Raw genomic sequence first — 27,927 nt, 5'->3', positions numbered from 1 at the left:
AATTAAAATTACATCTGTCACATTAAAAGCTAGTTTATTGGAGACTCTAAGTTGTGGAGTTCATTTGTGTTTCGAAAATAGACCAAAAATGAACAGTTGTCACTCACAGGCAGCGCGCTCACAGATCTGTTACATCATCCTATCAGTGGTTGTATTGTAAGATAATTTCTCATAGCCTCTGTCTACATGTATTATTAACCAACCAGATGATCAGGCACATATTTAGGGTAATGCTGAAAGATGTAGTCTACAGTGTAATGATGAATGGTGATGATGTTAGGTCAGTGTCATCTTTTAAATCACTTCTCAAATATACTTTTAGCGAAAAGCCTTACCTAATCTGGTCTGATTTTAGCCAAGCTGCCACAAGTCCATCAAACCTGGGACTCGAGTCCAGGACTACACCACTGGTTATATGTATGTGTGTGTGTGTAGAGAGCTTCATCCGGTTCTGCTGCAGCCACTGACACTGGGTTTCCCCGTGTGTATTTTTAGGGCCAATTTCTGCTAATCTATGGGTGAGTAGGTGAGGGATACCCCAGTGATATCAATACCACACACACACACACACACACACACACACGCACACGCACACACAGCTGTGGCCTGTATCTACACCTGTCATGAGTTAATGCCCCACCTGTTGCTGAATAGCAAGTGGATCATTAAAAATACATTTAATTCCCCCTCTCTCTCTCTCTCTCTCTCTCGCTCTCTCTCTCTCTCTCGCACTCGCTCCTATCTCTCTCTTTCTCTTTCTATCTCTCTCTACCTCTATCTATCACAGTATCTATCTTATTATTTTCAATTTGATCTATAGAGGAATCGGTGTATCTTTATGCTCTACTGCTATCTATGCTATCTATTGCATCTTATGCATATTGTATCAATGTCTCTCTCTCTCTCTCTCTCTCTCTCTCCTTGACCAGATACGCATCCTTTATTCTGCTCTCTGCAGTGTTAATTGTCATTGCTCTCCTTCTCATCCTCCTCTCTCATTATTCGTCTCTGTCTATCCGGCTCTGGTCTTGTCCATGACAAACTCTCCGGTCCCTCCTCCTCTCATTATTGGGCTGATTCCATTTATATTAAACCCCTCCCTACGTATCTCTACCTCTCTATTCTTCCTCTCTAGTTTCTGTCCCCTCCCTCCAACAATTTCCAACATGTCCTCCCCCCTCTCCTCTCCCCCCTCCCGCCCACGTTCTTCTACAATGTTGCCCATAGGAAAGTGCTGACAAGGGGTAATTCAATAGAGAGGTGAAAGCCCATGAGAGTCTCAGGACGGGACAGAAGAGAACAAAGGGTCAGTACAGGACAGAGAGATAATTTGAAATACTGTACCTGTACCGACATTGAAATGACATTTGAAATACTGTACTGCTTTGGAAATATAGGTTTCTTTCTTGTCGTGCTAATAAAGCTGATTTGAATTTCAATTTCATAAAGAGACAATCAGAAAAAACAGGCAGACAGAGAGGGAGATAAAGAGTTTCCTTGCTCATACCCTTGTTTTTTAAATGAGCACAAACTCTGAAACGCAGATTATTATTTGTGTACATGAATAATGTGAAGATTACATTCTTCCACCATGAAAGGATTATGTGCCAATAGCATGAATCAGTCGCATTTTCATGTGCTCAGCACATGAAAAGGTTTGGCGAGGGATACGTTTAGGCAAGTAAAACAACTTTGCGTAAGGTTAGGGTAAAGTTTTGAGATCAGGAAACAGCGTGTACAACTCAAAAAGGTTAAAATGTCAAAGAATATATCTTAGACTGGTGCAGGCGGATAGTGAATTAAAAAAGAAATGACTAGCACTCCAAGTGTATGGACTAATATGTCTTCATTTATTCCTAAAGCACGGCAGCAGCAACAGACAAACTTCATCAGAGGGAAGAAACACCTCTGTCTGTTGTTGCTGCTGTGTTATAAAAATAAATGAAGACATATTAGTCTGTACACTTGGAGTGCAGGTCATTTCTTTTTAAACAGGGTAAGGCAAACTTTTGCTGAAAATGAAAAAAATGACTCGGTATTAAAATTCTCCATAGGAGTTGGAAATTGAACTTGGGTCACTGGAGTTGAAGGCATCCAGCACCCCGACCTCCACAGCTTTACTTTCCACTGCGTTACTTCAGTGTCAAACTGCTGCCTGTTTTGTGTCTCCTCCATGTAATCCTTTCAAATAGGAAAAGTATTTCTCTCACTTTTCGTGCACGGGGACACGTTTTTTTGCATTTTAAGACATCATACTCAATTTAGGAAATTTCATGGGACCAGGACAGTTAGGCGTCGGCCAATGGGCATGTGCTTTGTATGTTGAAAGAGAGAGAGTAAGGAACCTCTCTTCACAGCACTGGCTTCATTTTCACATTATTTTCAAAGGAAAGGAAGCACTTTTGCACAGACCTGACAGCGTTGATAGCTTAGCATGTTTTCAAAGCTCAGAGCGGCAAGCATTAGAAGTTAAAAATCGATCAACTTCTCAACATGGTTTTCAATGGCAGCAGACTCAACCAGTGCTTTCCCTAGCTAGGAGGAGATGTCCAATGACTCTGGGGCGAAGAAATGCAGAGGTTGGGAGGCAGCTTGGCATATAGGACGCTAAGAAACTGAATAACCAAGTAAAGAAAAGTCATTTTTACATCTTTGACATACATGCCCATACCAGTTTACTGCTGGTAAAGTGATCTAATGATGAAGAGGTAAATGTATGAAGGCGAAGGACAGACGGAGGAGAATCCATTCATGTCGGTTGGCAACAGAACTCCACAGGGAAATTACTGAGCAGAGGGATATGAGAGCTGAAGTTGCCTTGGCTTGCTATGCCACACACACACACACACACACACACACAAACACACACACACACACACATACACACACAAACACACACACACTTGCATAAGACTGTGCATACATAAGCATCAACATACACACATATGTACATGCACACATTCACGCGCCACAGATGGCCATGGTGACTTGCATAAGAATGTTTACACACACAAACATATGCAATCTCCCTCTTTCTTTCTCTCTCTCTCTCTTCTCTCTCTCACACACACACACACACACACACACATCTCCCTCCTGACGCCTACCATAAATGAATTCATATCTCGGCCCTTGACTGGCACAAGGGAGGGAGACGGTCTCATACATCAGTCTACAGAGGATAAGGAGGGGGGAAAAACTAAGAGACAGAGAGAGAGAGAGGGAAAGACAGATAGAGAGACAGAATAGTTAGAAAGCTGTCAGAGTCCTCGCGACAAGATAGAGAGATTGAGGAGCGATAAAGGAGGAGGCAGAGAGCGATACGGACGGAGAGGAGGAAGAAATGTGGAGATACGGAGAGACGAACGAGGGGGGGGGGAGGAGATATGAAGGGAGATAAAGGAGGGGAGAGACAGACAGGCAGATGAGGAGATTAGGAAAGTGATGGACAGAGTTAAGAGACAGAGATGGACGGAGAGATACAGGGAGGGAAGAGGAGAGTGAGAGTCGGAGAGAAACGCAAGGTTGTTTGGGGTAAAAAAGAGAAGGACGAGTACATGGATCTTTAGCAAGGACATTCAAACCCAAACCCTGGGAGTGACAGTGTCTCGCTCTGCCCATTGAGCTACAAAGGAACACTGATGTGTTTTTGTATGAGTTGTGTTTCTCAACCCAGTTCTCAAGGACCCCTTCCCTGCAACTTTAGCTCCAACTCTACTTGTGCATACCTGCTTTAAGGGCCACACATTCTCATGACACCTTAATTGAATCAGGTGTGCAAGAGTAGAAGAAACCTACACTAATCCGGATAAATTTGAAAACGCATCTTTATCTCTCCGTTTTGGCCTTCCATCCACACTAAAACTGCGTTTTCGACCACTGAAAACTGAGCTTTTAAAAAATGCCCTCCCAAGAGGATAAATTTGAAAATGCCGGTTTCACATTGTAGTGCGGACGGAGAAAACGGGGCTTCTGGAAACACTGACTTGTGATTGTCATGTGATCTCAGGCGTATCATTGTCATGTGATCCACCCAGGCTGTATCGGCTGTTTAAATGCCTCAAGGAATACTGGTTGTGGTTGGAGAGCCGCCCCAAACTTACTCGCACAACCAGTCATCATAGTGTCTAGGAGAAGGCAATATAGTCTAGTTTTTTCTGAGGAGGTGTTACAAGTTCAGTTCATGCTCAGCCATGAACTGGACAAACTGTTTGATTGACAGGTGATCTCTGCAAAAACACCACAGCAATGAGCGCTGAGCAACAAAGATGGAGCCAAAACAAACATTGGGGAACACAACTTGGGGATTGCCACTTTAACACCTAAAGTACAGTGTTAAACTATCTGACTCTCCTCAACAGAGACACAGAATTACTTGTAAATTTGTCTAATCCTTAGCTTCACATCAGTTGTAAAATCCAAGTGAAATTGGGTCCGCTGAGACACTAGACCCAAACCTGGGGGCGTTGAAACTGGTCAAAATGATATTGATGATGCCACAAATAGCTATTTTAACATACAGTCCACAGGGCGCTGATCATAAAGTCACTTGAATCAAACACTAGTGGCAGAAGTAGAAGAAGCTTCAACAGAGGGGAGGAATGAGAGAAAAAAGAGCGAGGGATCAAAGATAAAGCAACGAGAAATTATGCCTTGGTTTTACTGCTGCTTACAAACTTCATTTATTACATCAGTTCTGGAACAATTTGTATTTGAAACCCATTTGTAACTCATAAACTTGTATTTGTAGCCACCGAGCGGCTGTATGACAAACAAATTTCTCCGTAGGGATCAATAAAGTATCTCTTCTTGTGTTTTACCACCTGAAGCGGCATATTAAACTACCAGACTTGCCTCCACAAAGACTGTGAAACCGTTAGCTGCAACTTTACTGCCCCCCCCCCCCCCCCCCCCATCTTGAAACCTATTTGAAAAACAGTCGCAACTGTGGCAGTGAGAAAACACAGCCTCTATAACGCGGGGAGGGCAGAATAAATCACAATAGATAAGCGTAAAAAGGATAGAAACAAAAGAAAGAGAGGGTCACACAGAGAGAGAGAGAGAGGAGACCCAGGTGGAGATACTGTCTTTGGACGCTCAGATAGAGAGGGATTATTAATAGGCCTGTGTGTGATTTGTTAGTGCCGCGGAGAAAGAGATCACACTCCAGGGCCAGCGGTCTGTGCGTCATGTCTTGATGCCCCCCCCCCCCCCCCCCCCCCCCCGCCCCATCCCCCCACCCCACCCCGCCCCATCCCCCCACCCCACCCCTTCTCAAAATAGAGAGGATACAGAGGGGTGAAGGGGGGCGGGGGGTGTATGGGGTATGTGTGTACAGTATGTGTTTGGACAGGGGCTATAAAAGTCTTATTGTGTCCTTCCCCCCCTCGCTGATCTTACCTCCATCTCCAACCCCTCTCTCTTCTCTCCGCTCATTCTCTCCATTGCCCTCTTTCTTCTCGCCCTCTCCTCTCTGCTGCATCCGTCCATCCCTTCACTCAGGTAAGACAGAGATGAGAAATGAATTGCTTGACTGAAAAAAAAAAGAGATTTAAAATAAGAAAAGACAAATGGGATGTCCTTAAGGTGCTTTGGACAGTGAGAATCAAGGTGTTGACAGAAGAATATAACATAACGACTGCTGGGCTTATCTGTGTTGAGCAGATACACTGTAATTAGGAACGCATTTTGAGTCATTAATGGCTGAATGATACAGTCCCCTGCTGTATGAAGATGATTTTGTACACTAAATTGTACACTAGATTTATGAATAATGAAGCTAGAGTGACACACAGTAGTAAAATATTCCATAGTTGTAGAGCGTACAGCAGGTGAGTCTCCTGCATGACCTTCTGGGTCACTGCTCTGATAGGAACCATAAACTGACTCCCAAAAAATCCATGGAAAACATCATGGATTCACAAGACTCGACAACGCTTAAAAAAAAAGCATAGCTTGAACTCATTTATACCATATTTTTTCAAATAAAATAATTAGTGTAGTCAGTAAAAATAGGGTATAACTGAGGTCAGAGTATTTTGGAATGTTACCATTCCCATGTTTTTCATTCCATAGTTTCCAGCAAACAAACTGTTTTAATATGAAAAAAAAAAGAACAAGAGTAGAGAGTGTTACGTTTGGGTTTATAATGTCAAAATCTTCAGTAGATGTTGCTCTTTGGTAATTTGGGGGTAACTGCATCAAAGAAGAAAAACAAACTCTCAGCCTCTCTTCATAGAAAAAGGTTAAAAAGCCTTTATTCCATTGTTTTTCTTCTCTGTTTTAATATGAATTTAAACTGTGCCATAATATCACACTGTAAGAAGTTTGTGCTCGTTTGGGTTGATGTTGAACTCGCACCAACTCCTGAACCACCCACATCGCTGTCCAACAAATGCTTGCTGGGTTGTGTTACTGTGTTTGCATGCTGTCTTTCTTATCGTTTTCTCCACTGCAGTAGCTCGTATCTAATAAAGGGTGATGTAAGGAGCAGGTGCTGCTCTAATTGGCTCACATGTCAACACTGACATGTCATCATGAACAGGTGTTGTTTTACAGTAGTGCTGGCCATGACTTTATGCAGTTATGCAGTTTAGTCATGTGTTTACTGTATGTTTGTCACTGGTGTTGCTAGTTTGACCGGGTCTCTCTTGAAAAACCGTCCTGATATATTTTTAAAGATGCTCATCTCAATGGGAGTACCTGTTTAAATAAAATATACTATAATTATGAATAATACATATCATGCTGCACCATGGCTCACTGCTGACCATGATGGACTAGATGTTGCCAGAATTTCAATCTTTAACCTGCAGACATCTCCTGTGCTGACATTTAGTTTTCTGCAGCTCCCAGCGAGGGTCCACCAACACTTCTGATTCTCAAACACCTGCCTCCATCAGGAAAAAATCAATTGTGAATGAGCAACTAAAGCATGCATTAGAAACTGGCTTCATGTACAGTTAGGTTTAACAACGGTTGCAACATTTCTTCAGGGTAAGACAAAGGACAACGCTTTGTTGCAAGTTGCATCCTACTGCTGCACTTTTGTTGAGGAGAAGCTAGGTTTAGCATGCAACTTCTGGTGTTCACAACATAAGGCACACTCAGCACAAAAAAATGACTACTTTCCATTACATTATTTTTACATCTTAGGCATGTAGCTTTCACTCTTATCCAGAGCGACTTACAATGAGAGAGCAGGTAGGGGCTCAGTGTTTTGCTCAAGGACACTTATACAGGACTCAACTGCGGATTGAACCTGTGATATTTCGGTTAGGGGACGCTCTCTCAAACCTAATACCAAAAGTCAAATCTTCAAAGTAACAGACACTGTCAAAAATGGTGTGACAGAACTTCTACATTTCGCTGGTCAGATCAGAAATGTTGTCAAACGCATGAATGCCGGGGATGACTGAGATGGATGTGTCACTCTGTCTGTGTATTTTAACGAACATGTTAACAACATGACAGGATATCATGATACAGAACAACTCGTTGAGCCAAAACTGTCAGTCAAGGTCTCCTGCCTATAGATAGGGGATCAAAATAGGGATCCAAACATGTTTCTAACAAACCAAGACCTGATGACCTCACACACCTCAAACAGGTGACATCATGGTTTTCTATTTGCAAGACGTGATCTGACACGATGGCGTTAGACAATGTAACTTGTGTAAAACCACTCGTATATATCACAATCTCAAAAACCACAAATAGACGCTCGCTAATTGGCGTTTGCTGCCAAACCGGTCGGCCCTTTTGGACACGTAACAGGTGGAGAGAAAGTTGAGAAGAAGTAGGCCGGACAGAGAGAACGAGGAGAGCTGTGTGTCGCTTTTTTATTAGTCACTCTCTCCATCTGGAGTCCTTTCGTCAGGGAGGATAAGTATTTTGTTGGGGGTCAAAACGCTGCAGAGGGACTATCGAAAACCACTCCGCTGAGGCTCTGCAAATCTCACGCGCACTTACCCTCACTGAGGCGGTATGTGGCATAAGGAGCACACACACACACACAGATAAACACACACAAACACAGATACATACACAGGGGGACTGAGTTCCCTTATAGGCACAAACACATTCCTCAAACATCTTTCTTGACAACGCAAACACTTGCTCCCAGAGCTCCGCACAGATCAAGGAGCGCTGAGAGCCTGCAGCTGAGTCCTGACACCTGCTGGCACCTAGGGGGTACTGCAATGATTTTTTTTTTAACCTTCAAGGAGACTGAGCGCGCGTTCTCTTTTTCAGTGACACCCTGCTTCACATTCGTACAGTTGCACACTTTCACACCTGGGAGCTGCCCAGTGCAACCACAGTCTTATACTGTTGGCCTCTCCTGGAAATGTTTGGGTGTGAAATGCCTCACTGAAGGGCACCTCAGCGGAAGGTGGAGAAGGAGGGAGAGTGTTGCTCCTTCACAGGGGCAGACTTAGTGATTTGGGGGCCCAAGGCAAAGGCAGTCACGGGGCCCCCTGAATCCCAACATTCACCCTTTTCAATCCATCCTTTCTACACATTAGCTTCAAGCTGGGGCTGAGCTTGGAAGATGTGGTAATATTGCTGGCAGCAACACTAGTGACAGTTGATTCTTTGATGAAAAAGTGGTCAGAAAAACTTCTATATACCTCTTTTGTTTTTCTGCATTTTTCTTTTTTACGTCTCTCGCAAGAGTGGAATAGCCCACTGCCACTATAGCCTGACTGAGTGGAGGGTGGCCATGACACAAGATTGAAATTATTTTATTGTAACAAATAGAAGGATGCTTTTCAATGTACACTTCTTTAAATCGATGAAAAATAAGTTTATATTAGTTTTATTTCTGTCTTTTGTGGGGCTCTCTGGCTGGTAAATCTTTGGCTATGGATTAATGGAAGTGGCTAGTGAATAAAAGCTTTAGTTTCCCCCCATAATATCACAGCACAAAATGTCCTATTGTTAAGGCAAGATATTGTTAAATGACATAATATGATATATTAATATTATTGGGTCAAAGGGACAAAGTGATCAAACAGATGAAAGGTGCTCAGGACTGCGTCACTGCTGCAGTGAAGGCAACAGTCCAAGTGCCAGTCTGTTGGGTTGTACAGATAACACTACTGCTACCTGTCCGAAGTGTGGGGAGAGAGAGAGAGAGAGAGAGAGAGAGTGAGAGAGAGAGAGAGAAAAACTCTCTAGTTTATTAAAAGGAAGAAGGGAATGATTGGATATGAGGTTGTGCGTGTGTATAAAAAAGGAGAAGTAAATGGTTATGCAGCGTGTGTGTGTGTGTGTTTATAAAAAGACAGTAGCGAATGGTTGGATAATGCGGTGGTGTGTGTGTGTGTGTGTGTGTGTGTGTGTGTGTGTGTGTGTCATCTTAGTGTATGCCAGGCTGTAGCTATGCCCTCGTCTTAAATTCTAAACTATGGCCTTTGGTCGACTCCCTGGTGTGCCAAGTTCCTTTGAGGGCGTCTGTTGAGTGCCTGAATGAAATACTACCAGGCCCATCAGGGTCAGAATCCTCTTTGTGTGTGTGTGTGTGTGTGTGTGTGTGTGTGTGTCCTCTCTGGTTTGTCCTTCCCACCAACAGGCTATTTTGACTGATTTACCTGAGTCTATAGACGGACAGTGAGTCTCTGTAGGCCGGAGCCGTAGCTCATTTCCTCCAACAGCCAACACATTCTCATAAACAAAAGCACCCTGGGGTGTCCTGCTGACTCAGCGGGCCAAGGTGCACACCGTAATGTTATTTGTTTGAATCTGGCTTTTGTCGCACGTCCTCCCGTCTCACTTTCTCACCTCTCCTGCTGTCTGCATTCAACGGTTTCAAAAGGCAGAACATTCTGTAAAATATAATCTTTGAAAAAAAGGGTCCAAGCCACAGTAACTTTTCTCTCCTGTACAAAACATAGACATAACTGATGTTCTTCTCAGGTTCTGACTCAGATAGCATTGACTGATGCATTTCTCACTTCTATCTTTTGTCCTCTCTGTCTCTCTCTTTCTCTCTCCAGCTGACAAAATGGCCATGAAGGATCTGTTGAAAGCTGAGGATATCAAGAAAGCTCTTGATGCCTTTGCAGGTCTGTAACAGTTGAGTTTGACGTATGCATTTCTCACAACAAGATTCAGAGGTTAGTTTTAGATGCTGACAAACACAAATCCTGATAGTGATCATGTAAAAGTCACTTCAAAGCTCATCTATCCTGCTTCAGCACTGCAGCAGACAATGTAGGCAAATCCCTACATTTTATATAACTGAACTAAATATGCATAGTGCAACTTCAAATGCATGACTCTTAAACAGCTGCTTGAAACATTTCCAATAAGCAAACAGTGCAGTTAGAAGTAGGACCAGTCGGATGGTTAAATCTGTACCTGTCCTCCTGTGTGCAGTGGCGGACTCTTTTGACCACAAGAAGTTCTTTGAGATGGTGGGGATGAAGGCCATGTCGGCCGAAAACGTCAAGAAGGTCTTCCAGGCTCTGGATGTGGACGCCAGCGGCTTCATAGAGGAGGAGGAGCTCAAGTGAGGGACTCTCTGTCTGTCTCTCTCTCTCTCTTACACACACACACACACAAACACACATACACACACACACACGTTTGGTCTGATTTGTCAATTAGGTGGAGGAAAACTGACATTATTTCTCTATTTTCCATAACATTTATAGTAAGCAAGGGAGACATAGAGAATAATTTGTGCTGACAATGGGGTTGCCTATCGCCCTTTATCCAATCACATATCACCCTTGGGACACACACACACACACACACACACACACACACACACACACACACACACACACAAGCTCTGGCACTGTGTCTTTGAGTTTGTGATCTTGTATCTGTTGTTTTTATCTGTTTTGTTTCCTCTGTTTTCTCTAAAGCCTGTTTGTTAAAAGTGCTCTATAAATAAACTTGACACATATTTACATATAAATCGTATATGCTACACTTGCATGTAAGAGTCTGTGTGTGTGTGTGTGTGTGTGTGTGTGTGTGTCCTGTGGGTGATTTAAGGTTGCTAAAGCAGGATGGGCATGCCCGCTGTCAGATGTACACATCGACTGATATTTAAACATGTTCCCACGCTGACTGCAGCACCCTGCACTGTCCCCTCCTTCCCTCCAGGTTCGTACTGAAGGGCTTTGCCTCAGACGGCAGAGACCTGACCGACAAGGAGACAAAAGAATTCCTCACAGCCGCAGACAAGGATGGAGACGGCAAGATCGGCATCGACGGTGAGCGGGGGGGAGGGGAGAGAAGGTAGAAGGTGGGGAGTGTATAGAGACTAGAATAACATGTAGGCTGCAGGTGGGGCAGCTCTACCCAAGAGAACATTTCACTGGACTAAATGTACTATGTGTAGCATTTTTCTCAAAATTAACACATTTCCCATAAACAAAGAGGATGTTACCTGTTCCCCATCCCCGGCATCGCTCTGCATGAGTTTGTTTTGAAGACCAAGAAGGATAAGGATAATCCGATTTTTATTATGTTGTACACCCATGTAACTAATTGGTAGTGTCATGTAAGTCCATGTAGGCTGGACACCCCTGTGTGTATGACACTTAAACTAATCAATCAATCATAAGAGTTGATAACAGCCAATATGTATTCTGACTAAAGCAATCAAGCAGATTTCTCATTAAATCCAACCCGGTGGGACACAATGGGAAATGCAGTGTAGAGGCAAAGGCTTGTTTGTTTCCAGGAATTACACCATACATATTGATGTTAAAATATGTAGCACCTTTAACCATTTAATCTTATGAGAAAATCATAAACACAAAAATATATTTTTTTATCACATTAGTGCCGGTTGGGTTCCTCTGATCTGGTTTAGGTGTGCATAAGAGTTTAAGTGATATAGAATCAGACTTAAGTCCTATAAACTAATTACAGTATTAAGTTGTAGGTCAACACAGTGACACATTTTTACTTTCAATAACAACCTATTTTTTCTTTTTTTTCCCCAGAGTTTGAGGCCTTGGTGCATGAGTAGTGGACAGCTGCACTCCCCCCCTCCTCCTCCCTGCATTCATATTTTGTAACTGCCACCTCCCGTCTCCTCTCACTGCCCCTGGGACCCCGACATGGAGTCAGACCAGGCCTCGCTCTCTACAAAACACAACACGACCAGAACAGGCCAACAGGGGGTCACAGAGAGGAGGAACACACCGGCATACCTGGCACCACTGTCATATTTAATTTTTCTTTTTTTATATATATATATATATATATACAAACCAACATGCTGTATGGGTTTTCTGAATCATTCTGAATGATTTCATGATGGTAGTTCATGCTCTCAAAGCAGGCGGTACTAGTGCTGTAGATGGTGTAGATGTTATTTAGCCAAACCTTCAAATTTCCTCCCTCTGTGTATTTCATGTTGTGCATTTCCTCTTATTGTTTTTTTTTTTCTTTTTGGCTGCTCACACATCAATGTACTCTTCTCCTCCTCCTCATCCTCCTTTCCTCGCCTCCTCTCCTCTATCCCCTCCTCCTCACTCCCTCCCTCCGACGAGACGATGTAGTAAATAAACTGATCAAAAACAAGAAGAGCTGTGAAGAGAGAAAAGATCTGAATAAGAAACAATAAAAAGCCTTGAGTTAAACACGTCTCTTTACTCATTGTACAACCACAGTGGGCACAAATACATGGAACTCAGAAGACAAAACATATTAATACACTGGACGCTGTTGCAGTCATACTGTGTTGCAACACAAAACACAGATTATCGATGATGCGGATTATAGAACAGTGAGGATAATCACAAATTTACAACTACTGGGGGAGATTCTGTGAGCTAAGTGTAAACTTAAAGGAAAAATCCACCCTTGGATACTCTTATACTGTTATATATCATCAGATTGTGTGATCATTGCATTCCAGGAGTTATTTTGTGATGAAGTGAGGAGGGAAATACCCACTTTCACTCAACCTGCCTCATCTACTTCTAATTTAGTTAATGATTTCCTACTTCTAATTTAGTTAATGATTTCCTACGTTTCCCAGAATGCCGTTCGACAACCCCCAGAATACGTGCCTGAACTTGTTGTATTCAGCTGTGGGTTACATGTTAAGGTGGAGAGAGAGATAAGTTTGTTTTTCCAGTCAAAAGAAAAGTCGCGCTTACTTACTCAAAATGCAACATATCTTGTGGCTGCATTGCATTCTGGTCTATTGAGGCTACTGTTGTTGGAGAAATTGGTCTCTCTCCTCTTCTACTATGGATTTCTCCCTGTATGATTGTTGAACGTCTCTTGGTGCAAAATGGCGGCTCTAGAAAGAAGCCCTCGCTCTTTGATTCTGAGGGACTGACAGCAAAACCTGATGGATACTGTTGATGTTTTAGATAGCTGAATAGTTCTCTTCTATCAAACTTGGCATGACTTCACTTTGTCTCCGTTTCGCCAGCTATCGATGAGAATAAGAAAAATACACCATCAAACAACAAAATGGGCCCAGAAATGCAAGGTAAATCGCCAAGTGCTGTTTTTTTTAACAGTGTTTTAGGGGGGATTTTTCCTTTAGGTGTAGGTGTAGGGTGGATTGGTTGAGTGTAGCTCTGATCAGTGTTGAGATTGGGTACAGAGGGTTGTGGTTTAGGGATGGCAGAATTTACTATTAAGCCTTTTAGGTGTTGTGGGTTTAAAGGAGAGATCTATGATGAGAGATACCCACTTGTTAACTTTGATGTCAAACCAGCTATCACCCGCCCTTCTTTCCTCTAACATCCAGGGCAGGTTTCTACTGAGGTGCCCCCCCAAGTTTGATCACAACTTACAGTATGTATTGGTTAATAACAAGATACTCACACATTTCCATTATGATCATTGTATCTGTATTTTTGCTAAAGAGGCGCTAATGTCAATCTCAGGGAAGAAACACGGTGAGAGCTGTCAGGAGATGTTAGTGTGTATGCTAAAGGAAAAAGACACAATGTATGCTATAATCAGCTTAATATTTGTAACCTATGAGACAAACAGTGGCATCAACATAAAAGTTAACTGAAAAATTGTACACTTCTTCACATGACAATCAATGAGGAACAAAAAATCTATTTAAAATGAAGACTATAAAACAGCATATGTAGGTTTTGAACTTAAATCCTCTTCATTGAAGACCTGTTATTTTGAGAGGTTTTTTGTTATGGTAATTCATTTTTAGTTGTACTGTAATTTTTTGCTTTTGTTATAAGAAAGACCTCATCAAGAGTATTAATCTAATACAAAGAACTCACTAAATCGTCTTCTGCCCCTCAGGGTCAAAGCCTTCACATTTCAGAGATGTCATTGTAATCTCCTGAAACAAAAATGTATATCCTGCCCCCAGAACCTGATCCTGCAGCCTGAGTTACAAACCCGGCCTGCATGAGCGCTGACGCATCAGTGGATCTGAGGAGCAGATCTGTCATTGGTTGTCGTGGGGCGAAGCTTTACCGTGGCAAACGGGTTTGTGCCTCTGAAATGAGAGGATGATGGAAAATGTCACACAATACCTCACCTTCTCAAGTATTTTCTGCCAACACAAACAAACCTCACACTCACATGCGCACACACACACACACACACACACACACCAGGTTGAGAACCTGACACTAGCCGCTAGTCAAATTATGGTCAATTTTGGCTGTAGCTGGTAAACCATTGTTCAGAGGTCCTACAGTTTTGTAAAACCAATATGGGTTTTCCAAGGCCGATACTGATGCCAATATATTTTTATTGTTCTAAGCTGTCAATAGTCTACAGTATATTTTGTGCCGATAATCAATATCTTCAAATTTCTTTCTTCATCATCTCTATCTTCTTTGCAGGATGGAAACTCTCTGAAAGAAGCATTCAGATCATCATGGGACACTAAAACTCTCCACTGAAATCCGACTACTACCAGTACTACTACTAGTACGATTCATAATAATACGTGATCCATGCGTACATTTAAGGAATACAATCAAAATGTCTCACTGGCATTAATTCATGTTAAGGGCTTCCTATAGACAACCAGTGTTTTATTGATCAATTATGCAATAAATATGTAATCAAACAAACTGTGTCATATCCATCATATCAGAGGTGGATGACAGTGACTGGCTGATACCGAATTTTTAGTAAAAGGTCACAATCGGTCTGTCTATCAGTCTAACCTTAGCTGGAATTCCTCAGCCACTGTGGCCTGGGGATGAAAAAAACTTGTTTTCTGTCCACACACACACACACAAACACACACACACACACACACACACACACACACACACGCACATACATGCACACACAGACACACACATACTGAAATTACCTGGGAAAGAGTGGGTTTTCAGGCGCTCCATGGGGTGATAATGCCTGAAAAAGAGGATTTCCGACGTGAACAAACACAGAGATGGAAGTAAGTATATTGTTTTTCAAGAGCAGACAAAAAAACATAATTTTTCATGAGAATTTAACCCATAGTACCTTGCCATCAGACGCTGACTCCCCCTTCCTGTCAGGGAGGGGAGAGATTGGTCGAAAATCTGCAGAGCCCCTCCTTAGGTTCTGAGGAGGGGGAGGAGGCGGCGGGGGAGGAGGCGGAGGTGGGAGTTCGTTGTAGCTCTTCGTTTGACTGGGCTTCGTCTCCAAGGCTGGCTCCGCCCTCTTTTCGGGGAGAGGAGAGATTGGCCGGAAGTCTACAGAAGCCCTGCGGTTGGGCGTGGCCGGGGGCGGGACATCTCCGTAACTCTTGCTCTCTGACTGGTCAGTGTAGGTGTCAGTGGGGTCCAGCAGGTTGTTCATACTGTGGCTTCTCAGAGAAGAACCACTGACGGGTCAAAGGGGAACAAACAGAAAATATTAGTATATGAAAGACGATTTTCCTGCCTTGGCTGGACAATAAAGTTCTATTCTATTCTATTCAAAACATAGGATTCAGAATTACTCTGAAATGACCTGAAATGCTTTGAAGCAAGATAATAACCTCATTAGATAAATTCATCTTAAAGTAACTTTTAGCCTATAATTTACTATTTATATTTCTAGGTGCAGAGCAGCAATAAAAGTAAATAAAGTAAAGTATAAAGTATAGGTGCAGACATAATGTGATCCTTATTATTATCATTTCGGTTGCAGAGCGCAGGCTCAGCTACAGAACAGCTCTCCTAGATCTGGTATGGGTTCAGTGTCTTGCTCAAGGACGAAGGACGAAGAACGCACACTTGCCGACATCGGGGCTTGAAACGGACCGGTGACGGACAGTCTCTCTAACCACTAGGCCACCCTCCCGCCCCTAAAGATGTGTCAAATCTGATAGGGATAGAGTGCATTTCTTTGTGCAGCTCGTCTCCCCAGAGACCTGTTTCTGACTTCTAACATTCTCCAGTGACATTTGGCCGGCTGTGCAGATGGACAGTGAAGTGATCCCTACCTTGTTCCTAAAGTGTTGGAGAAATCCTCGATAGGAGCCACATAAGCAGCAGGGAACCAGCCCTGACTGGGAGAGAAGACAGACAGACACAGATGAGGCAACAGAAAAAACAACTCAAACTCTAAACAATACATACTTTTCATCCTGGGACTGGATGTACAACTGTAGTGTGTTTATGTTTAGTCTACTGTCATACATCTTGTCTGCACTATATGTATAAGGTCCTGTTACATGTTGTCCTGCTCCTACAGTGTCAAGCCTGTATTGTGTAACTCTTTTGTACTCTTGTCATACGGGAATCTACCAAAAGAGACACATTTTGGATTCCATCTCATAGTTTTAAGGGGCAATAAGTACGTTGTTTTTGCTGCCCCATAGCACAAAATGACCATAAAACCAATGACTGCTGACATTTTTGGCTTTCAAAACTCACTTTCCAGCCTGCACTAGCCTGTACTTTTGGGACAAAAACTCCCCACCCACTGGCATTTCAAGATACTCCAAATACCCCCCTTTGGATCTCTGCTCTAATTAGCTAGCTTACTTGTCTCTATTGTGAAAATTTGACTTTATTGTTTTGTCAATTACAGGTAGGGGTGAGAGGGGTGGACGCAGTGATTTATCGATGTTGTGCAATCACTGATAGATTGCTTAATGTCCCTTTGTCAAACAACTCATAAAACTATGGTTCCTGCACTAGTACACACACACACACACACACAAATGCGTCTCCCCTCCCAGCTACCCACCGCAGGCTGCTGTCGGTGCGTCCGTACAGCCAGCCGTTGCGAGGCTCCTGGACCAGTACGGTGACGGTCTCTCCCCTGGTGAAAGGCAGCAGCTTGGGGTTGGAGGAGGAGGGGTGAGACACCAAGGCCCTCATGGCTCTCCCCCCTCCCAGACCCAGAGACTCCCCCACCGAGCTGGAGCGAGAGCGGCTCGGGAGGGGAGAGGGAGCTGCAGGCGAGGAAGAGAGGGGAGGGAACAAGAGAGAGAGAGAGAGAGAGAGAGAGAGAGTGAAAGAGAGATTCAAGGACAGGTGCAGAGACAGGAGAGAAGGGAGTATTTTGGACACTTATAAATTAATGCATACCCTCAGGCAGAAATATGCTCATAACTAATTTACTCAGGTATTAATGCAAGTACTGTATAAATGCAAGAGCATTATTATGTTAATTTCCAATTTGCCAGTGTGCAAAACTGGATCTAATGCTTGATTAAATTGTGTAGCAAAAACAATGCACAAAAGGCACTGAAAATGTCAGTTACAATCAACATTTGCAATCAACATTATTTATATCTTTACCACTGTTTTCCACCTGCAGAAGTGAGTCTTACCCATCTCCTTAGGCTTACAAAGTTAACAATATATTCTTGCATTAATAGACAGTATGCGTAGTGTGAAGACCCTCCACTGATAGTTTCCTCAGTGGGGTGCAGTGCCGTCCCCCCACCTCTGGATGGCACTCTGCCCAGCGCCTGCTGCTCCCTCCTGGCCCAGGACATGTCTTCATCTCTGGCCACTGTCTGCAGCAGGGAGCTCACTGACCCTCGCAGCTGGACAGACACAACACACACACAATATAAATAACATGCTGTGCCCACTCACAGGCTCTAATTTACATCAAGGTATTGTCATTTTTTTTTGTTTCAATGGGAAACTTCATCAAAAAGAACTTATTAAGCCAGGGAAAGTGTCGGTACCTGTGCCTCTTGGTCCAAAGGGGTGGGCGTTCGAGGTCTGGACCCTCTGGTCTCGTTCACTTTCTCCTTCCATCCATCTGCCCTCTGCTGGAGAGACCCGCCGGTCTGGAAGCAGATGAGAGAGATGGTTCAACATAAACATTTGTTTGAAATGTAAAGTTGCATGATAATTAGCTAGCTAACATTGCCAAATATCATTGACATAACATTAGCTGATGCATAGAGAACAGGATTTTACGTTTTTTATGCGTTTTACGAGAAGCAACATCATGTCTATATCATTGAAAGTAGTAAAAAAGAAAACAGCGCTATAAAGAAAGGTTCCTCTACTTCTGCCACTTGGACATGTAAACTTATCTTCAAGTGGTGAGGTATGTGTGTGTGTGTGTGTGTGTGTGTGTGTGTGTGTGTGTAAGGGTGTGAGAATCCACTTTGCTTGCAGTCTGTCCCTTATCGTGCACCTAATGATTGTTAGCTGCTCATTAGTTTGCTACGTTGAGTGATTGTTTGCTGAGTATCTGTTTTAGTGTGCGCAAAAAAGACTGAGAGAAAGGAAATAGAGAGAGAGAGAGAGAGAGAGAGAGAGAGAGAGAGAGAGTGAGTGATCAAAAGAGAACAGCCTAGGGGAGGCAGGCTGCTTTGGTTTGCCCAGTTGTTGTTGTTGTTGTTGTTGTCGCTGTGTGTGTGTGTGTGTGTGTGTGTGTGTGTGTACCTTGTTTATTAGGAAGAGCAGTGATTGGGTGAGGCCACAGTGTTTCTCTGCCAGGAAGCGATACCTTCTCTCCTCCTCTTTCAGAATCTCCTGCTGGCTCTGCCGCAGGTACAGCATGTACTCACTGTTCTCCTGAGGACACACACACACACATATATACATATTCACACACACACACACACACACACACACACACACATACACACATATTCACACACATACAGAGTTATTGTCACTGGATTGTGTGTAGAGTATGTACAGTATGTCTACAGTATATGTACAGTATGTGCATCTGAGCGTGTGTGTGTACCTGCGTACATGTGTATGTATGTGTGTGTATGTGTGTGTGCGTGTGTGTGTGTGTGTATGCATGTGTGTGTGTGTGTGTGTGTGTGTGTGTGTGTGTGTGTGACTACCAGAGAGTCTCTGAAGACTCCTCGTCTGAGCTGTTTCTCCAGAGCCTCTGCCTGGTTCCTCACCTCCAGCTCATACACTCTGCGGCTGCCCTGCATGAGAGGGAGCAGGGGGATTTAAAGGGCTGCTGCTAAAGGAATTCACATTTTCCTCTATCTATATACATAAAGAATCAAAACATCCTTTTTTACAGCCAGTTTCAGACTTTCAGACTGGACTTGGTCTTGGTTGTCTCCCCTCACTAAACAATTACTAAAATCCTCCCAATAAGGCAAGTACAGCATCTGACTTGACCTCCTCCCCGCCCCACAGAAAGCTTCCATTCAACATTTGGATTAGAGGAGCTGGTGTTGTGTGACAATCAGTGCCCAGTATTGTGACTGTTCTGCCTGTGAGGACTTCAAGCTGTCTCATGCTTCACGCGGGAATGGATTCGCCAGAGTGCGCGCTGACAAAATGACGCGATTGTGTTACTGTCCGATTCCGGTGGAGTTATTTTTTCTTGTTGGGGCATGTGGAATTTGCTGAATTTTCCTATAGAGTCAATAAAGTTTTGGAGTTTTCAGGTGAGCAGTCCTCATCGAGAATCACAAGAAGCATCAGAGCCAAGGTACGCAGTCTGCAGCTCCCACACCTCTAGCCACACAGAAAGCATGAACCAAGCCACAGTCTTCAATTTCATTCAATAAATCCCCTTTCAACTAAACTACATTTATCTGCAAAACATCATGAAGACCATTGTTCTTATACTGAGCCATAGTACATTTTATAAACAAAATCATGGAAACTGAATAATATGGAAGCTTTAATGAGGATGCTACAGTATAAGTGGGCTTAAAATTGACAAAGCACTTGTCTATCTATCAAGGATAATTGTGTTTCTATCAATTTCAATTACTGGCAAAAATTTATAGTGAACAAAGAGAATACTAAAAGGTAAGGATGCACTGACCAATTCCAATATAACACAATACCTGCCTAACCCGAACCCTAAATCAACCCCCTAACCCTAAAATGCCCCCTTGGAGAAGTAAGAACTGGCCAAAAAGTCCTCAATTCAACTCAACCTGGTCCTCAGAAAGGTAGAAATACATGTACAAACACACACTCTTTCTCCCCACTGCAGACTCACATCAATGTACTCCTCATCCAGCTTGACATTCTTCTCCATGGCTTGCAACACCTCTATCTGGAACCATCGAAACTGTAGCAGGAAGAAAAACAATGTCTCTGTGAGGTAGCCAAGTCATTATGGAAGCTCTCCTCTTGTTCAAACAGCACTTTTCATTATCAGGTCGGTCGCTTTGTTTGGCTATATCTATATGCAAATGTGCACGGTCCTCAAGCCAAGTTTTTAATCAGCGGCCATGTTTTGTTTATTCAAGTCGCTGAAAGCCAATGCAGTCAAGCACAAGGGTTCGAGTGGCACTATGAATTTTAAAACAGTGCAGTGAAATGCAAGCAGGGATTCGTTTCGCAAAAGTATACTGCAAATTTCAACTTTGTTCCACCAATTTATACGGGACAAAAGGTGATTCTATCAGTTCTACTTCATGAATAGCATTTGTCAGTATCTATGTTCAAATGCAACATTTTTGTGCTGAATGTTCACTGTGTAAGATAAAACCACCTATTCAGCCTGTTTTAGCGAGATAAAACTGTCACTTGGGAAATTTGTTATTTGGGTTATTATTATTCCTTCAAAGATGACCTGATCTGCCACGCTCCAAGCATGATTAAACACTTGACTGGCAAAGGAAAACAAAAGAACAGATTCCCATGATATTTCAAAAACGATTTGGATATTTATAATTCTCCTTAGCCCTCCCAGGCCTGGAAAACCAAATATTCAAATTCGAAGATCTTGCCAGGATTGCAAAGCCTGGAGGAACCCTGTGTTGTGCTCTTATGAAATGAGTTCGTATTGAAGAAACGTACTGACCACTCCCTCCATCTCTGCAGTGAGTCTCCTCTGTGTTTCTGATATCTGGATCAGAACGTCCCCTGTTGTTTTAATGAAGACACAGGAAAAACACACGGATAATGTTGACTGATGTTCCTGAATTTCCCCAAAGGGATTAATAAAGTGCCATCTTATCTTTCTTATAAACAGATCAACAAACAGACCAGAAGAAGTTTGGACACACTGCCACAATTCAAGATAATCTAAAAAGTCTGTGACACTTAGAAGGTCTAGACTGTTTCTAAAGCCTCCACTTGTTTGACATTATACTTCCTGGAAACAGCATTTTGGTGCTAATGCAACAAAAAAAAAAAAACAGTAAGGAAAAAAAAGGAAAGAAAAACAAGGAGGTAAAGAAAACTAAATCACTACAGCCTTAAAAGGTCGAGGCCCCGTAGAGTTGCAAATTCAATCTTTATATAAATAAGCAATAAAATAATAAACAGTATAGCCATTTGGGGGAAAATATGTGAAGTTCATCATTTAAAATCTCTGAAATACAAGGGACCAAGTGTTAAGTGCTACAACTTAAGTTGTCCACTATCTTTTACTAAAGTACTACTTTTATTCATTTTACTATTGTGCAATCAATCATTTTGCATTAATATATGTCCCTTTTTTCAAAAGATGAATATACAGTATTATTTCAGAAGGAAGCTCTGTATTTTGATACATGACTCTGCCACAATTCCAAACCTCTCAAGTCATCCAGGTATTTCTTTGATCTAAAGAACAGGCTGCCAAGATGGTGGAAAGTTAGCCAAAGCCTTTACATTAGGGGTGCCTCTGGTCTTGTCCATTGTCATGGGTTGTGGGTGAGCTAATGAATTGAATGCGGCTGAAAGACTGTCCCCATCTATAATTCAGGAGCAGTCACTCGATCGGGGCCGTGGTCACGCTGTGGCTCCCTGACCTTCTCAGTTAGCCGGCCTAGCAGGGCCGCGTATGTCATGCTATGCTAGCGCTGATGTATGAGCCCACACACTCTCAATGGAGGCGCGTTAGCATGAAGCTAATTACTGCTAACAATGCTATCGCAGGTCCCATGGGTCAGAGGGAAAGTGAAGCTTGTGGAAAATATGCACTCATGCATGCACAAACACACCGAACACACACACAGGCACGTACTTAAACACACAACACACATACTTACACACACGCACACCCACAGACATGCACAGGTACACACACAGATACACAAATAATGAACATGAACACATACAAGCATATACGAGAGAGAATGAGGAAGAGCAAGAGAGGGGACAGATAACTTTGAGGTTATTGAGGGTGTGTGTGGTGTTTTACGACCTACGATGCTACACTACGAGGCTTGACATTAACGTGACAAAGCACTTGGCCGTCTCTCGAGGACAATTCTGTTCCTATCCGGCTAATGAACGCAATAAATTAAGGACGAATACGGGGAATCCTAAAAGGGAAGGACTCAGCCATCAATCATACACACAAACACACACACACACACACACACACACACACACACTTACCAAGGGAGCGAGATGAAAGTGTGTGAAGTGCCTGATCACCCATCTTAGCCACAGCGCTGAAGTAGGCCTCACTGCAAACAGCCAGGGCTGTAGTACACACACACAATAGACAGAATGCTTTTCAAATACTTAATACTATATGATACACTCATTAGCTCACATTTGGAAGCATCCTCACACTCTATAACAATCTCCAGCCGGTATAACTGCTCCTAATTGGTTCAATCAATTCTCATTTCATTCACTAGATGAAAACAAGCCTGGAAGCCTTGCAGTGCTGATATGCGATAGGCCGATTTCTGTCCAGGAATAGCCCCATGCCAGTGGCTATCGTTTTACCACGCTGACTAGTTGCCCCGGGACTGGAGGCCTGTCATGGGTTTATCAGGCAGAGAGGTGCATTAATGATACATGCTGCTCACCCAATTACCAACGTAACACGCATGATAAAGGCTGGAGGAGCGTAGATAGGTGGGAGGAGTGAGGTCAGACAGGCGCATACACTGGGTTACATACAAGAAAGTCCTATTCCAAAACACAATATGTCACTTTGGGGGGGGGGGGGGGGGAATCATTACCTGAAGTTCACTGTTCAATAATTCTATGTAAAAGTGTTTGGACATCCAAGAACTTAAGTTAGTAGTAGTTAGTAGTAAGATGTACTAAAATTCGCTTTCATTTTGTGTCATCATTTTGTTATCATTTTGGTCAAATGGGAGATATCTAACTTTGGAACAAAACTCTTCATATCCATATAATGGCACATGCATATAACATTTGGCCATCAAATTCAAGGGCTTTTCTACGGAGCCCCTAAGGGGACATGGGCAAAAAAAAAAAAATCTTCAAGTTTCTGGTGCGCACAAGAAACTATCTCGTGCCCACGGGATAGTTTCTGGTGCGCACCAGATAGTTTCTCGTGCCTATGGGATAGTTTCTGGTGCGCACCAGAGACTTGAAGATTTTTTTTTTTTTGCCCATGTCCCCTTAGGGGCTCCGTACTTTTCTGCTACTTTCAAGGTCTTGTTTAGTAAAATTCAAAGACTCACAATTGGCATGTTTTGAGGTTAGATAGACATCACAGATGCGTCATTTTTTAAGTCAAGTGAAATCAGTCAATTTTAAACTGTTGCTATATCAACGCAAATATCCATCATAGGGTTTTCCTCAGGATGTGAAGTTGTTGGGTGCTTTAACAATACTTTATTTTATTTTTGTCAAATCCACAAACTTTCAAGGATTTTCAAGGCCTGTGGAAACCCTGATACAACTACAGTAATAAAAAAACTAAATATTAGGACATCCTTCCTAAGTTGCTCCCCTTTCTGCACAGTCCATGTCTACATTTCCTTAATGCTTAAAAATCCTCCTCCTTCATCTACGCTACTACAGCAGCAAGTGTAAAAAAAAAAACATCCTCCATTACAGCACATATGTCCTCAAATGTAGGTGACAGCAGTAAGAGACTGTAGTATGTAGTATGTAGATACACTCGGTCACACACACTATTACTTGGCAAGTGTACATCAAAATAAGCAAAATATCTATTAACAAATCTCTGTCGGTGTCTGTCTGTCTCACATACACCCACACACACACACACACAGTCACACACACACACACACACACACACACACAGTCATACACAATCACACACACTCACTCAATCACACACCCATCTAAACACCCAGTTACTCACATACTCACTCACCTTGGAAAGCCTTGATATAGCTGTTTCCTAGAGCGACCAGCTTCTGAAGGCCCGGGTTGAAGTGCTCCATCAGGTTCTAGAGGGACACACACACACACACACACACACACACACACACAAATACACAGAATACACACAGAACCGCACACCAAAAGAAATATCTCTGTCAAAAACACTGGGAGGATGTGGAACTCACTGACGAAACTGGAATTCAATTTGTGTTTTTTTCCTCACCCAGGTCACATAGGGCAACTTTTTTACATCTCAGCTTTTCCTCTGATAATAACCATCTGAAATATTACAGCCCATGCATCCCCACCATGAACAGAAGGCAAAAGCAGTAAAGCAGGAGACAATATAAACTCACCGAATAGACAGACAAAGTGGATCTGTGCAGCTGGTCACTGTTGGCTCCCGACATAGTGACCAACTTCAAAATAAACTTGAAAAATCAACTTCAAAATCAACTTCAAACCAAAAGAAAAGCCTCAAAAAAGACAAAATATGTTCGCAAAGGCGTCCAAAGGCATAAAGAACGTGAACCTCAGAGAAAGTACAAAGTTCTGGAAGGAGTAGGCAGTCCCATTCAAACTTCTGAAGCAGTTTCCTCGGGCCTTTCTGTTCCTGTGGGTTATCAGCGTCTTAAGGCAGTGAAAGTCACCTTCACTGCAATCCCACCGCCACTGCTGCTGTTTTCCTCAGACCGATAACACCTGTCTGATGGAGTGATAGCTCTTTCCTCTCCCTCTCTCTCTCTCTCTCTCTTTCTCTCATTCGTTAATGAGTCTTTTTATCCCGCTGTCATCGGCCGTTTTCGCGAAGAGAGCGAGCGGGCGGGCGAGGGGGAAGAGAAAAGGGAGCAGGTGCCATCGATACGGCCGGGCCAGGTGAATTATTGATTGGAGCCCTGAAAGGAAAGGAGAAGAACAGCCAGCTGCCCAACTGGCTGTGACGTAGACTCACACCTCAGGGAATACCTGGGTGAAGCAAACACCGCCTTATGAAATCTAAATATTAGGCATCTACATGCAATCCTAATGCAATGAATACTCTGTGTACAAAATATGCTCTTTCTGATGTAACAGACTGAGAACCAGGGAAATGCTATGACTCAGCCTCAACCACAAAAACTCCTCTTTCATGAGACTCAAACATTAATTATCTACATCTATAATGCTGCAAAACACCAACTGTATAAAAATATTAACACCACTTGCTCTCTCTCAGGTGAACCCAGGTGAAAGCTATGATATATTTTTATTTCACCTATCAAATCCAGTCTTCAGTCATGAGGAGGAGATGTAGAGGGAAGGCAAGTTAAAGAAGGATTTCAAGTCTTGAAACAACTGAGATGTGGATTATAGAAAAGGAAGGTGCAACTCAGTATGATGATGTTTTGTGTACTGTAGTTTATGGACTGCACTAAATGTGCTGCTCTTCATTTGTCATGCAGCAGATGTATTGACTGAAATGTTGCTGCTGGAGCCAGAATCTATGGCCTATAAATTATAGCTTATAAATGCTTAACTGAGCCTACAAATTTTATTGCTTTTTCTTTGTTTCTTTATTCCATCTCAGAACTATAATGTCAACCCACCACATCGACTCATAAACATACATACAGAAGTTGGGAAAACAAAGCAATAACATCTTATTATTCTTTTGGGAATTTATTGTGCCACATTCTTTGTCAAGGAAACTGTTGCTCAATAAATTAATGAAACAATGATTTTGTCCTATAGCTCAATGTATGGAGTATGATTGTAATACTGTGACGGCAAGAGTTTCATTTACTACTGTGGGCACTTATATATACACTTATATTAGTATAAACTGTATACACTCATGGTTAGGGCTAGGTATCTAAATTTGATACTTCTTAGGGACCGAGTCCGACTAAATAACAACAATAATTACATATATATATTACATGTATTACATGTATGTATGTATTACATACACACATACATACATACATACATACATATATAATAATAACAAAAGGACTGGCCAAAAGTACAGGAACACACACACACACACACACACACACATACACACACGCACATGCACACGCACACACGCACAAATGCACACACACACACACACACACACACACACACACACACACACACACACACACACAAGCTCTGACCTAATGTCAAATTTCCGGATGTTGTTTGTTGTTTGTTGCATTTATCAGAATTGTGAACCTGTTTTTATCTGTGACAGACCAATTTTGTTCAAGTCACAATGAAATGAAAAATGACTTTTTCACCTTGTTAGCTAATTCTCCATATCATAACATACACATTAAAAATTAATTCCAAAAGATTTACGAAATTTGTATTATCTTGTATTTTTATGTCAAAATCCTATTAGTTTTAGTTCCTGGAAACCAGTGTATCTGTAGTGGTTACATATTAGTAGGCGTACAGAAAAATTCCCACCAAAGCTTCACCCTCCGCCTGTCCCATCATATAAAACCTGCAACCTCACAGCTTTCAAAGTCACATGAGTGGCAACATGATACGGCGGTGCATTTTTGGCTGTTCACCCCCGAAAACCCTGTTACCTTTTCCTAAGACACACCATGGTTGCATCCCAGTGGCAGGAATTTATTACTTTTGAAGACTCCAAAATTTATGACAGCTCAAGATCATGTGCAAAGAATTTTTAACAGTCTCTCCTCACGCTATGTCCCGCCGCGACTTCCTGTTTCAACCGGAAATACATTGAATTATGGAAAGCAAGACGCCGTTGAAATGCTGTTTCCTTGTTACTTTAAAAACATTTATCGATAAACTTGACTTGACTGGTGCCACCATGTCACTGCAGTGCTACACCTTTTCATCTAGATAACATAATAGAGGTTTGTTGGCTCTACCCGGCAGGAGTGACCATGCCTTTGAAGTAGGCAATATCGTCATAGATGACCTCATCACCGCCACCATCCCCACTCTGTCGCTCTTGGCAGCGGCTTATGGTCTGCAGCACGGTTGCTAAACGCCGGTCGAGAGCAGCGAGGTGGGGCTCCGACAGCAGAGGAGCCACGCTGGCCAGAGGATCATGGGATAGCGACTCCCGCATGACGTCACTGAGGCGGTACTGAGGCAGAGACAGGAGGCGCAGACGCAGCCAGGTGGAGCGACGGATCCTGGAGAGAGGGAGAGGTGATGGAGAGAGGGGAGGAGAAGATGGGAGAGGGAGGAATAGAGGAGAGGGGGTGATGGAGAAGAGAAGCAGAGAGAGAAGGGAGAGAAGGGATAAAAGAGGGAATGAAAATGGGGAGAGAATGGTTAGAATGGTAAATTTGTAGATGCAGCCTCTGATGGTTTTAACAGAACTTTGTATTTTGAAGTTATGGGTGATTTCTTGCACTTAACTGATTCACTGACTCCCACTCTGGTAATTTGTCATGTGATTTGTTTTCAATAAATAACTGGAGTGAACTGAACTTAACTGCACTTAACTGGATTGCATTGAATTGAACTGGACTGAGGAGTTCACATTCCCCATGCTTTATCA

The 27,927-nt window shown here is 42.7% G+C and overlaps 3 protein-coding genes across 3 annotated transcripts in view; 1 reads left to right on the top strand and 2 right to left on the bottom strand.

The window, feature by feature from the left end:
- The first annotated feature begins 5,400 nt into the window (after positions 1-5,400).
- pvalb7 (parvalbumin 7) lies at positions 5,401-12,608 on the top strand. Its single transcript, XM_071896233.2, has 5 exons — positions 5,401-5,502; positions 9,999-10,067; positions 10,381-10,513; positions 11,119-11,228; positions 11,967-12,608. The coding sequence occupies exons 2-5, from the start codon at positions 10,007-10,009 to the stop codon at positions 11,990-11,992; spliced, it is 330 nt and encodes a 109-aa protein (XP_071752334.1). The 5' UTR covers positions 5,401-5,502; positions 9,999-10,006; the 3' UTR covers positions 11,993-12,608.
- Positions 12,609-14,357: 1,749 nt separating this feature from the next.
- On the bottom strand, positions 14,358-24,823 carry baiap2l2b (BAR/IMD domain containing adaptor protein 2 like 2b). Its single transcript, XM_071896281.2, has 14 exons — positions 24,770-24,823; positions 24,403-24,478; positions 22,692-22,778; positions 21,166-21,227; positions 20,356-20,427; positions 19,226-19,315; positions 18,810-18,941; positions 18,098-18,202; positions 17,848-17,950; positions 17,143-17,350; positions 16,394-16,459; positions 15,448-15,790; positions 15,293-15,336; positions 14,358-14,458 (listed from the first exon to the last, which is right to left on the bottom strand). Exons 1-14 carry the CDS (start codon positions 24,821-24,823, stop codon positions 14,383-14,385), a joined length of 1,518 nt encoding a protein of 505 aa, XP_071752382.1. The 3' UTR covers positions 14,358-14,382.
- Positions 24,824-27,282: 2,459 nt separating this feature from the next.
- LOC139909261 (extracellular serine/threonine protein kinase FAM20C-like) overlaps positions 27,283-27,927 on the bottom strand; it is a 38,200-nt gene continuing 37,555 nt past the window's right edge. Inside the window, exon 10 of the mRNA XM_071896277.2 lies at positions 27,283-27,556. Coding sequence (XP_071752378.2) covers positions 27,283-27,556 — 274 coding nt within the window. The remainder of the gene's footprint in view (positions 27,557-27,927) is intronic.

The sequence above is a fragment of the Centroberyx gerrardi genome, chromosome 3 (assembly GCF_048128805.1).
Source record: "Centroberyx gerrardi isolate f3 chromosome 3, fCenGer3.hap1.cur.20231027, whole genome shotgun sequence".
NCBI classification, from domain to species: domain Eukaryota; kingdom Metazoa; phylum Chordata; class Actinopteri; order Beryciformes; family Berycidae; genus Centroberyx; species Centroberyx gerrardi.
This window is presented reverse-complemented; position numbering and strand designations above follow the sequence as displayed.